The sequence below is a fragment of the Apostichopus japonicus genome, chromosome 5 (assembly GCF_037975245.1).
Source record: "Apostichopus japonicus isolate 1M-3 chromosome 5, ASM3797524v1, whole genome shotgun sequence".
Lineage (NCBI taxonomy): Eukaryota > Metazoa > Echinodermata > Holothuroidea > Aspidochirotida > Stichopodidae > Apostichopus > Apostichopus japonicus.
In genome coordinates this window covers 17373789-17387264 of record NC_092565.1, presented here as the reverse complement: position 1 = coordinate 17387264, position 13476 = coordinate 17373789, and the positions used below count along the sequence as shown (strand labels likewise).

The 13476-nt window shown below is 37.7% G+C and overlaps 2 protein-coding genes across 4 annotated transcripts in view; one reads left to right on the top strand and one right to left on the bottom strand.

The window, feature by feature from the left end:
- The window catches only part of LOC139967883 (uncharacterized), a 60591-nt gene extending 59828 nt beyond the window's left edge, over positions 1 to 763 (bottom strand). Inside the window, exon 1 of one of the 2 annotated variants that reach the window (XM_071972068.1) lies at positions 637 to 763. In XM_071972068.1, the coding sequence (XP_071828169.1) occupies positions 637 to 639 (3 nt within the window). In that variant the 5' untranslated portion in view covers positions 640 to 763. The other variant, XM_071972069.1, reaches the window with a different exon arrangement.
- Positions 764 to 836: 73 nt separating this feature from the next.
- Positions 837 to 13069, top strand: LOC139967884 (uncharacterized). Of its 2 annotated transcripts, XR_011793176.1 has the most exons (4): positions 2854 to 3223; positions 3915 to 4058; positions 8481 to 9314; positions 9841 to 13069. XR_011793176.1 is itself a non-coding variant. In XM_071972071.1 (3 exons), the coding sequence occupies exons 1-3, from the start codon at positions 972 to 974 to the stop codon at positions 9969 to 9971; spliced, it is 324 nt and encodes a 107-aa protein (XP_071828172.1). In that variant the 5' UTR covers positions 837 to 971; the 3' UTR covers positions 9972 to 13069. The 2 variants fall into 2 exon arrangements, 1 of the variants encoding a protein (XP_071828172.1); XM_071972071.1 differs by lacking the exons at positions 2854 to 3223; positions 8481 to 9314 and adding an exon at positions 837 to 1020.
- The last annotated feature ends 407 nt before the right edge of the window (positions 13070 to 13476 follow it).

Sequence of the window (13476 nt, the reverse complement as noted above, 5' to 3'; positions counted from 1 at the left end):
AAGATACAAGTTTGATAAGATGTCTAAAACAATGGCACACAATTTCCAAAATACACCAAATTTAATGACTACCGTTTGCAAGAAGGATCTTTCAGGGAATAATTTCTCCATTCTGGCATAGCATAGCTAATGCTATACAAAATGGGCAAATAAGATACATGAAGGAAGGACCATAGCAGTTTTGTACAATGGAACCATAATATTTAAAACTGCTTCACAACAGTGAAAATAAGTAGTTATTCCCTAACCTTGGCTTCACCAGGATATCAGAACCTAGGCCTAGACCTGAAGCTGTACTAACCTGCGTATCTGAGTCCTATGAAACAGTCTGACATTGAAAGCAGAATTTAGACTTCAGTTTGTTGAAAATGCAGCAATACTGATGAATTTCGGATGCAGTATCTGTTGTAACGTGCCACGGTGAATGCAATCAGTTTTGTGGCTGTCAATATATGACTGAGTTCTCCTACGCTTTGAACAGCCTAACTGTTGGGGCCTAACGTACAGGTATGCTGACGATAGTCTAATCCTCCCGGACAAATAATTGTTGTGAACAGAGGATATTGACCATATTACATTCAACGGTAATCAAAAAATAATGTATATTTTTCTATATTGCAAGAGTTAAATACAGACCATAAAATTTGTAAATGAGCTTCATTACTCGCAGATTATCCACCTCTGTAGCAGACGGAATTGGCCATCAACAAACCAACGGATACGGATTTCTGGTTTTATCAAATCATTGTGCAATATCCTGAAGGTGACCACTAAGCCGATATAACACTTTGCTAGTGTATGTTAGCTGGAATGTATTATTACTGATGAATTTCTGTGTACAGCTGGTCAATTTCAATGGTATCCATTGCTTTGCATAGCGGTGTAAACAGGGGGAAGACGGGGCACTAAGGATACGGAAGAGAATCGGAAAGGAGACAGTGCTAGGGAACGGAGGGAGAAAAGAGGAAGGGATGAAACAGGCGAAGATGTTTGGCAATGGGAAGGAACTTGAGAGTGCTTGTAAGTTTTGGGGTACTGACGTAGGCTACCAAAGTAAGAGGAACCACGATGACGGGTTTTTATAATTTCAAAATTATTTGTGTGGGTCACAGGTGTTTGTGGAAGGAATGTGGAAGTGAGATACTATCAGCAGACAGCATATTGTCCATAACTTGAGAAATGAAATAACCAACGTGTCATCACAACTTCAGCTAGACAGCGCATAGCAGTCATTTACCTTGTACCTTGTTAACACCAGCAATGCAGCTTTTCAGTTGAGAGAAGGATCAAAGGAGAGATTATTGGCATACCCGCACCACGACTATAACTGTTGGGGTGGTGGTGTGGGTGTTTTACATTGCACTATCTATGTTACAAAGGGAGAAACATCCACTTATTTCTGGTTCCGACCTCTACTTCCACCCCCCTAAGATTTTTTTCGATACTCGATATATACTGTTTACTGTATTTAATACCATTTTTATTTATCCTATAATGTTCAAAATGTAAAAAAAAATGGAATGTAGCTGATAAACTTGAAACTAACTTTGTTTACATAGATGAGCAGGATTGTTCAACCTATGCAAGACTGGATCTCATGCAACATGTTTAGGGGGCATACAAAGGAGCATGATGCGACACTATATCAGTTGCGATTGATGTCCTCATCCACCCCCCACCCCCACCACTCCGACCCACATAATATGATGCAAATCTCGCAGTCACTTATACAATTCTATCAGACAAATTAAAAGTATTTCTGGTTTTACACCAATAGATTAATGCTATGTAATGCTATATAAGGCTATAAAATTAGAAGCAAAATATGGCTTAATTTAACCCACCATGTGAGCTATATACTACGAAGTGTTGCATACATTGTTGTATTACCTTTTGCTGTGCTACAATACTAGCTTTACAAGCTCCATGCGATCCAGAGCTACCCCTCCCCCCCCCCCCTTCCTACTCAAACACACACCCATATAATTACAGTATCCCACTGTGAATAATAATTAAGAGAGAATGAAAGTAGCTGTCTAAATTTAAACTAATAAAAGTTAACATGAAGTGGAGTGGTGGTAGGGGAGGGGGCAGTTTAGGGCAGGATGGGACAGGGATAGATTAGACGTGCACCAACATGATAGAGCTGTTAATATATCCCTTATGCGATACTTTGAGAAGTGACGGCGCTGTTGATGAGGTGTGTAAATATACGGCTTTGAGTGTTTCCAGACTGTTGACAACTGACAACGGTTTGCTTTTCATCAGCTGAATTTGCATATTAATTGTTTAAAGGCATTGAAGACTCGCCCCAAACCGCGTGCGGCCATCTGAAAAGTTATCTTTCTGTTGCTTGCAAGTGACGTTTTGTTCGTGTTGCTACAAAATGCAGACAGTAGTGAAACATGATATCTTAATTGTTATCTTTAGCTGGACCTGAGATGTCCATCACTGTAACGTTTGTATACGGTGCTCTGGGTATTGACCGCAGCTGTATGTACTGACTGTACACTAGTGTCTAATTACCGACGGTAGCAAGCTGTGTGTGTGTTTTCTTGGATCGATGGTGGTGTTTAACACTTCTGTTACACATCATTCGAAACTAGGTCAAATTACCGACATTAGACGTTTCATTTTGCGCGAGTCTTCACACCCTTTAATAGCTAGACAGCTTATCTACATCTGTATAATATCAACATTGGTGAACGAATTTCCATTGTTTTTTCTACAAAATTTGATGCAAATGAAGGTACCACCTTTTTCAGTTTCGCGCACTGCAACTCTATTAATTAGACAGTTTATCTACATCTGTATAATATCAACATTGGTGAACGAATTTCCATTGTTTTTCCTCCAAAATTTGATGCAAATGAAGGTACCACCTTTTTCAGTTTCGGGCGCTGCAACTCTATTAATTATTTTTTTACTTCATCAAAAGTTTCGCAGACACAACGAGTCACAATCACATCGTGCCTTCTATAAGAACGCCATCACATTGTTTCTCCGATGGTTAATTCTGTGGCGAACATGGCAAAGAACACTTTGAAAAAACTGTTCGTTTCAATTGACATATTATTTTCGGGAATTTTAGTCGTTTTCTTTAAGAGCGGGACGTTCAAAGCTTTCGGTGTATTGTTTGATGATCTTGTAATAGCGTACAACATCTCTAATATTTATGTTGGATGGGTATTTACATTCTAAGCATCAAATGTATTCATCGTCGGTAAGCTCACGTAATATTCCTATCACATTATCGAATCAAATCACAACATTTTGACAAATAATGGTTCATACCTATAACTCAAAAATAAAACTGTGTTGACGTAATCAAGGAAAACTAACTTAGCCAGATCTGTGCATATTTGCTTAACTGTTTCTATATGTTTCAATCCTTTCTTGAAGTATTATTTGCTACATACTGCAGAGGGTATAACGTAGTAAGGACCAACAGGGCCCGGTGCCACAATAGAAATGAGCCCCCAAGGAGAATCCACATTCAACCAATGTGAACCATGCATGGTTGATTGGGCTTGTTAGAGCACTTTTTATTTTGGCACCTCAAGACGAACGGATATGGCACTCTCATGCAGGTTGTCTTTGCTTAGGAAAAGATTTCTTTTGAAATTGCTCCAAATTTTAGGGGGAGTGATTTGCCTACTGGCTGCATATGTAATTATAAATCATGGCCGCTTCGCAGGCCTATGGTCAACTGCGAGCTGTAGCGGATGACTGGTTACTTCTTTTGGTCCTTGACATCGGGCCACAATTGCCTGGGCCCTGGGGTGGGGGTGACAAATGAAGAGGGGCAGTGGGAGATGCGGCTTTGATTTTTCACAACACTGACAATCCCCTCCCCTCAACCGGCTGCTCCGTGTAGATTGATGTCTTATTCATGCGGGATCATTCTTTTGCAGCTGGAATTTCTGCTCCTCTACTCAAGGGATTCCAATACAGGAGTGTGGGTATAACCGGCGGCTTTCTGTTTGGTCTTGGATTCGTGCTCAATGGATTGCTTGGTAAAACTATTTATCAGCTTTTCGTTTTCACTGGAATCTCAGGTAATGTCCGTGTGAATAACATTATTGACATATAGTCAAAATACTGAATATGGTTAATGCAATTTGGCGCTTCTTAAGTGCATGAGTTTGCGTATCGGTATCTGTTGTAGGCCTACAAATCACATGTCACAAAACTTTGCGCACAGAACCTTACTATAACATGTGATACTTTTAGCATTATAGTATAATGCAAAAATGTTGAAGAGTTAATTTTATTTAATTATTCTACGCATAATCACATATATCGGTATGTGTTGTGCAATGTTATGGTTACACGAATTTATCGTCATACAGGGTTTAACACAAAACCTCACTGGTTATAACAAGTGATCATTTTAGCAAATAGCCAACTGAAAACATATTGAATAGTATAACCAACGTAATTAATTAATGAACGAACTGCTTCAGTATATGAGTTTATTTCTCTGTGTTTGTGTTGTACAATCGTATGGTAAAACTCATTTACGTTTTAAACTTACACATAATCTAACATGTGATACTTGTAGCGTATATATATATATAGTCCAACCATACAATATATATAGAGGTACATTGAAGTGTTTCATGCAACTAAATTGCTGTCACGCATGAGTTAAATGTGTAGTCGAATATTTCCAGACGAGTAGGGAGGTCAAGTGGGGTTATACGGCCACAGAGCTCGGGTCAGTAAAGGAGGCCCAGGAAATTTGAGATAAAGGAATTTTATTCTCATATATGCCCCTTTACACACCATGAATTAATTTATTCCTGGTGACATAATTATTCCCGGGACTCAGCTTGGCGCACGTAGAGCCCTTCGGTATGCCTTGCCTCATCTAATAGTAAAAAAAGTTATGCAGAATATGGTAACTGCTTATAATATGCATATGGTATAACGTTGACTGATTTCATTTTTTAGCCACGAAAAAAAACTTATACACAAAATGAGCTATCATATTCCAGCAAAAATATAACGATATCAAATAAAATCGAAAATACAGAAAAGAGAATTTATTACGGTAATGATAATATAATGATAAGAAGACGCTTAGCAATGGCCAGGTCAGCTATGGTTGGCCTGAAGAAGATATGGGCTGATAGAGGCATCACAAAGGCAACAAAAACACACTGGTTTCAGCACTTATCTTTCCAATAGCCATTTATGGATGTGAAACCTGGACTCTAACCAATCTGACCAAAGGAGGATCAATTCATTTGAAATGTGGTGTTGGCGTAGGATGCTCCACATAACCTGGATCATGAAGAGAACTAATGATAGTGTTCTGCAGGAGGTCCAGCCAAAAAAAACCTCTTTTGTGCATCATCCAGAGCCAAATGTTAAGCTACTTTGGTCACATTGCAAGCAGAGAAGGAGACTGTATTGAGAAAGTAATCATGCAAGGTCGAGTTGAAGGGAGCAGAAAACCTGGAAGACCCAGGACCAGATGGTTTGACCAAATAAAATCTTTGGTCGGATCGAGTTCTCTTCAAGATCTTTATTCCTTTGCCAAGGATCGTCAGAAATGGCGTGCCATTGTTGACGTCACGAGCTGTCAGTCATGACGGGATCGAACCAACCAACCAATGATAATATCTTGACTGACATGTCAAACGCTGTATACAAAGACGGGTTAAAAAACGTATAGTAATTGCTGCATGTTATAAAGTATCAACCAATCACCTTGAACCTTGTTGGAAGTATGTTTTACTGGTAAATGCAATGATTGCTATCATATATCAGCATGGACATAACAATATTTTTTTTTAAATCGAAGAGAATGAAAAAAGAATTTGCTAAGGTAATAATAATATCTTGACTGACATGGCAAACACTGTATACAAAGACGGGTTGAAAAACCTTATAGTAACTGCTGCATACTATAATGTTATAACCAAGAGCCAAGAACCTTTTTTAAACTGGGTTTTACCGGCAACATTAAATAAAATAATTCATGATACACTGGAGTCTCTTATAGTTAGTGTCATACTCTCTAAATTCCCTTGGAGTGAAAAATTATTCCAACTTCACTCTTAGCTGGATGGGGTTGGTGACGTAATTTAGAGTGCAAGTTTTTTACTCTTAACAAAGAGTGAATATACTTTCTTATTTAGAGTGTACTTTCACTCCTTCTAAAGAGTGATGATATTTACTTTACCGTTCATAATGAGTTAATTATCAGTGTTGTCCCATAGTATTGCACTTCAATATATATAGACATAGTATACACTGACATGGCAAACACTGTATACAAAGATGGGTTGAAAAATAAATAGTAACTGCTGCATATTATGATGTTATAACCAAGAACCAAGAACCTTGTTTTAAACTGTGTTTTACCGGCAACATTAAATAAAATAATTCATGATATACTGGAGTCTCTTATAGTTAGTGTCATACTCTCTAAATTCCCTTCGAGTGAAAAATTATTCCAACTTCACTCTTAGCTGGATGGGGTTGGTGACGTAATTTAGAGTGAAAGTTTTTTACTCTTAAAAAAAGTGAATATACTTTCTTATTTAGAGTGCACTTTCACACCTTCTAAAGAGTGATGATATTTACTTTACTGTTAATAATGAGTTAATTATCAGTGTTGTCCCATAGTATTGCACTTCAATATACATAGACATAGTATACACTGACATGGCAAACACTGTATACAAAGATGGGTTGAAAAATAAATAGTAACTACTGCATATTATGATGTTATAACCAAGAACCAAGAACCTTGTTTTAAACTGTGTTTTACCGGCAACATTAAATAAAATAATTCATGATATACTGGAGTCTCTTATAGTTAGTGTCATACTCTCTAAATTCCCTTCGAGTGAAAAATTATTCCAACTTCACTCTTAGCTGGATGGGGTTGGTGACGTAATTTAGAGTGAAAGTTTTTTACTCTTAACAAAGAGTGAATATACTTTCTTATTTAGAGTGCACTTTCACTCCTTCTAAAGAGTGATGATATTTACTTTACCGTTCATAATGAGTTAATTATCAGTGTTGTCCCATAGTATTGCACTTCAATATATATAGACATAGTATACACTGACATGGCAAACACTGTATACAAAGATGGGTTGAAAAATAAATAGTAACTACTGCATATTATGATGTTATGACCAAGAACCAAGAACCTTGTTTAAACTGTGTTTTACCGGCACTTCAGTACCCATAGAACTACAGTAGAAAATCACTGAAATATATAGTTCGGTATGACCAAATTTGAAGTCGTTATATCTAAGGTTCGGTCAATATGAATAGCCTATTACGTAATAGCTTTTGTACCGATTACTTTAATCACGCGTTCTGCAAATCGTATTCGTTCAGATTTAAAGTTACTAAAATTTATTCTTTGGTACTATCACTTCTGTTACAAACGTGTACGTGTGTACATTCCATTCTGCAGTTTGTGTACCATGTAATGAGGAACTAATGTACTGTCTCGGAATATCCAAAATGGAAAAAAGGTTGTGGGATTTGATAAGACTCTTCAACATATCAAAAGCAAAGCTTCCGAAAAAACAGGCCACATGTATATTTGTTATTTATATATATATTTATATATATATTTTGTTAATTAAATTCCTTGCTACATGTATTTTGCAGAAGGAGTATTATAAATATCACCCATTCTGAAGTCCTGACAATGGTCCAGTGTGACGTATTTACATTAAATTGCCAATGTCGCCCTTAGTGTTGTGGAATGAGTTAAATTCACATAGGGCGACATGTACATGTGTAATTAATTAGTTAATTTTTTTTTTTGCCATCATCGAAAACAACATCGGTGACGACCTCGTGTGAAAAACGGGTGCCCGCTTTAAAATATAAACAATAAAAAATTAGTAAACGGGGTCTCCCGAAACGGAGCCCGAGTTGGGCCCGAAAAACGGTGGCTCCCGAAATGCGCCCGAGTTGGCTTCGTTTGGCAACCCGAGTTGATCCTTACCTGAACAAAAGTCTAGCTACGCCCTGCATGGGTTTTATTAAAGAAACACATAGCTAGAAGGTTCACTATTGCACTGAAGTTTCCAAACATCGAAATTATTGGGTTGATATAATGGTGACGATAACGTGTAGAGAATCTGGCATATTACATGCACTAAGTTTGTCATGATCACAACCGATCGAATTACTGGTGAAAGGAACCATGCTTCAAACATATAACTTTGAAAAACACATGCACATATAATTATAGTTATTGCTACGCTTCACTTGTAAGCGTTTCTTTCTCTTCACCGATGATTGATTATCACACCATGCTGCAGTCATTTCGATATACTGTTCTACATGCCCCCCCCCCCTTGCCCCTTAAATCCCTCCCTCCACCAGCCATCATATTATTCGAGAAATCATGGATCGACCTTTGTGTAGTTTACTGTTCTCTAGTGCTTCAAAAGTTTCTCCGAATTATGAAAAACAAAATTTGTTTTAATTTACAGCTGTCGGGGGAAGACTTTTATATTTTTCGCTGTATATGATATATTTGGAACACTTTGATAAGGAGACCTTCCCTGTAGCCTATTCTGTGAGGGAGCTGTTTCAATACTTAGGGATAACAGCCATCCCAGTCCTGCTCGAACAACTACGAGAAGAATACGGACTATCTGGGTCTTACTTGATTATGGGCGCACTAGTATGGAATTGTATGATATCCGGGGTATTAATGAAATCAAAGAGACCGCGTCCTCAGTCCGTCAATCATGACCACGACCATGAGTCATCTGAGTTGACAAACCGAAAAGACGAATCAGCCGGCCCTGAGGACAAGACCGAAGACACAAGAATGGGCAACCTTCTCATGTTATGTAGCATTGAACCTGCAACAAGGCATCCAATATTTGCCCTTTACATTATTATACATTCATTACTTAGTTACTCCTTCGTTGTTTTGGCTGTCTTCTTAGTTCCATTTGGAAAATCCTTGGGCCTACCATCAGATGTTGCGGTACTTCTATCAGTATTCGGAGGCATTGGAGGTATCTTTGGTAAACTTGTGGTCTTGTTCGTTTTTTGGAGCAATCGTATGAACGCTATAACTTGTTCAGTGATTCCAGCTACTATTTTCACTTAATCTTTATCAGGATGCATTTGCTTCCAAGATTTTTGGACACTTGCAGTTTTGTCATTTTTCTGTGGATTTTCACTGGCTTAAGCGGAATGTGCGCTTAATGGTATACTACCAAGATATGTCTGCAAGGTACACATGAGGCAGGGGGTAGCAATAAGTTACTTCTTTAGCGGTGCATTGATGCAACTTGGTGGGATCATTTCAGGTAAGTTGGTGCAAGAGCTGCCCAAATTCATATCACTTTAGGGAGATTGTATCGTGGGAAGGTCGGGGAAGGGAGAGGTTGGCCAGTGAGAGCCTCTCGGAAAGAACGAAGATGGTTACCTCTGAAGAGGAAGGATTGAAGTGATCGATCAAATTTGCAATAACTAGATCAATCACAACCATCGCAGCAACTGATTTCCGTTTTTCCCCCTTTTCTTTCTGTTTTTGTTTTTTATTCTGGTCATTTGCTTATTCATTGTAGGAGTGCATGAGAAGTTATGTTCCAAGTTAATATAGAAACCGTATATGTATTCAAACATCGCTATTATTTTGTCTAGCTTTGAACTCATCATTTTAATGAATTATGACTGATGTGCATATGAACGGGTGACTGTGGATGGAGTACGTTTCGGGTACGGTTTTACTATTATACCGACCCAGGGAATGTGTCATCGTATGTATCTTACATTGCTATTCCTTCTTTTTAACTGCTTTGTTTTTGTTCTTTCTTCCTTTGTTTTTCATAGGTGCTCTTCTCGACATATCTGGATCATTTACAATCATCTTCAGCATCGTAATATTCATCAACATCGCTTCAATTGTATTGGCGTTGGGTATGCATAAGATGGACGGAACCATCATAGAATGCAGCGAGTAACAAAGTAACCCTTGTTACCTAAAGTGACGTTACGGAGCGATGATCTTTGCACAACGACAATGTTTACAGTATTGTCTTTCGACATAAATATCCTGAAAAATACCGTACGATACTGTCATGTCACTCTCCACAATTCACAAAACGAGCAAACCTGCGGGCTTACATAAAGACTGAGATATATGACATATAGTATTTAAGAAACGGAGCTCATGGTCCCCTGCCCCTCGATCACCTCCTCCAGCCCACTCCCAGCATGGTATAGATAATTTCGTTGTTAAAGTATAAAATAAGTTACAGTTTTATGCACTCTAATTTGATGAATGCATTGCGAAATCATCCGCGATGTCATAAATGGGCTAAATCAACATAACAACTGTTGTGTTTCTTTAAAACTAAAATGATTATGTACCCGCGGTTGGAAAATAATTCAACTCGTGGTAACCGAATTTGATTTTACTGTCAAGTGATTAAAGTAAGGAAGAACCCTCATAAAAATCTTATTTCATTTTGAATATATAGTGATATATACGGCAAGACTATACCGCCTTGAGCATGAACAGCTATGACATCATCGGGTCACTTGAGCGGCTAGATAACTATATATAAGCCATAATTATGTATTTTATTTACTGCCTGTGATCAGTTGTTAATTGTCATGATAAGTATATGAGTACAGTAAGTCAGTGCAGATTATAATGGTGTCCCTGTATCACCCGGCATTGATTTCATTCGAAAACCTGTTTACGCTCATATTTGAAATTATGAAAAGCAATGTAAACGGGAAGTAGAAGATTTCACTTCAGATTATGATATCACACAAATATAGCACCCTAACATCTCCGGAATGGAACACGATTAAAGTTACCTTTCTTGCAGGATTTTTGAGCATCTGTCCCATTAACGGTAAGCTATGACAGAATAGAGAAACTTCAAAAGAATGCTGCTAGGATGATATTATAGATGCATCATATGATGATAGATCTACTGACCTATTCGACAAATAAGGATGGAAAACATTTGACCAACGCGTAAAATATAAAAGAATTCTGATGGTGTATAAATCCCTAAATGGTTACATTCATATATGAAAGAAACGTTCACTTAACAAGTTATATACATACTTATGGCTTAAGTTCTGCGTCAACGTCAGCTTTATGTATATGCGGAGGAAGAACCGAATTTCATAGAAAACGATTTTCATACCTTGGGGCAAAACTGTGGAACATTTTATCTATAAGTATCAGAGAAGCTACTAATTAAAATTGTTTTAAACGTTTCCCACAGCTTTACATTCAATGTTTATTCTACTATAACGCTATATATTTGTTTTATTGTTTTATTTAATTCCGATGCTCCTTTCATATTTGACTATCCTGCAGGGTTTTGTTTGTTTTCATTTCTTGTAATGTTTTCTATTTACTGTTGTTTTATTCTCCCGCTTCTCTTATTGTCTGTATTTCTATACCTGCTCTTGTTATACTCTTTCATTTGCTTCTTTTATTTGTGTATCTGTCCGTCTTAAAATTCATTTGATTGTTTGATTCTAAATACAATATCTTTAAATTTGTCTTTGTAACTGAGGGCCTTGGGGTAGATAATCTCTGGCCTACCGAGTTACCCTCAATTAAATAAAGTTTAAATAAATAAAAATAAATAAATAAAGTTGAGTGTGTCAGTCAATGGGAGCAAGTAATTGTGTTTTGACACCCGATTTGCTAGGACCGATATCACTGCCCCCTTGGTAGGAACGTTGCAGATCCCCCATAACTCGTGGTCATATTTGGAGGAAGCATTTGTCACCTATTAACCGTCTTCTATGTCTTGCTTTTCGCTTCCTTTGCTCACTTTTTTGGGTGAGTGGTGTGATTGAGGCGTAAAGTGCGGAGAATATTCATAGGATTCATCATTTAGTATATGCAGTTAAACGGTGGTATATGAATTCATTCTACTCAGTCAGTCCCAACGAGCGAGTTAATGAGCTCAGAGAGCAGTTTTCTTGTAGCCCCACCCCCAAAATTTGGTTAGACGTATGAAGTTTCGCGAAACTGCTGGCGACCTACCCCTCTGGTTTAAATGTTAGAATCATGGACAAGAAGGCGTCGCTAGCCACAATGACGCGGTAAGTTGAGTCTCACAACATTTATTTTGCGTAACAAAACAGTAAACATGTATGTATGGGACTTTGTATTGGTTCTGCGTATCGAGTAATGATGTACATTGCTTTAGTTCGTGGAAAACGCCGATGTCGAACTATAGTGTACACCTCATATTTCATAGTCATTATATTACTATAGCTCTGAAATAGGAGCAGCAAATGCTCATCTTCTTTCAATACATTATACAAGCTCCGAAAATGAAGTTTAGCCCAGCCTGGAAAAAATACCTCACACTAACCACCGACGGCCAAATACCACCTTTTTGCCAGGGTAACCTGTAGTACAATACCACAATTTGATTTGGTATGTTGGTCCTATGGATGCGGTTTACCACAGTTTCACCATATTAGCATTAACAATTTTACCATGGTTTTTATCACTTTCCATTTCATCTTCACCATGGTTTATCTTTAATTTACCCTTTGTGTACTATGGCATTACAATGGTTTGTACCTTATTAACCACCATTTTTACCCAATATCTGTACCAAGGTTTTAGTCTAATTGTACCATGGTTTTACCTAATTGTACCAGTTTTACCCTAAATCTACCAGAGTTGTACCCCAATTGTTCCACAGTTTTTCCTACGTGTCTTAATTGTAATGAGTACACCACAAATGACCTTAAATTTCACCCACTGGTGGATTGTATCATAATTGGGCTAGTTGAAACGTACAACAAAGCAACACATACTGTATGTCATGATGTCGTATGTGTTTGGTTTACTATTTTATATACACTACATGTGGTCTATTTGCTGCAGTCAAACCATGCATGACTACAACATAAAGGTTAAACAGTTTTACCGTATTATGTTTGTATAGTTTTTTAAATTAAGTATGTACCATAATTTTATTCTATATAGGGCTACTGTGGTAAATATACCATGTTTACCCTAATTTACCATTGTTCACCGCTGTAAGATAAGGGTACATTTTTGCTGGTAGCATATATTTGATGTATTATTGTGTTCATGTACATTAAAAATGTTCGACAAAACTGTCTCGCAATTCCTGGACTTACCTTTCATTTATATTATCTCAATGATTTCATAGTGATTAAAAGTTGTTTATGAAGTGGTTGTCCCAAAAGGTGTGTTTTCATTCTTAAAAAAGACAGTTCTCTGACCAAAAGTCCCTCAAAGCTGACCTCATCGTGGTGTCAGAGTGGCAACCACTGTCTCTTCAGGGGGCGAACTAGAGCTTTGTCTGGGCATTTGTATGCAGACCTGCAGTAAGGGGCAGACATTCCTCGAAAACATCAATCCTTTACCCCGACCCCACCCCCCACTACCCACGTCCTTGCCAAAATCCCCTCTCAGGTGTCATATTTATTGCCTGTTGCGGACGG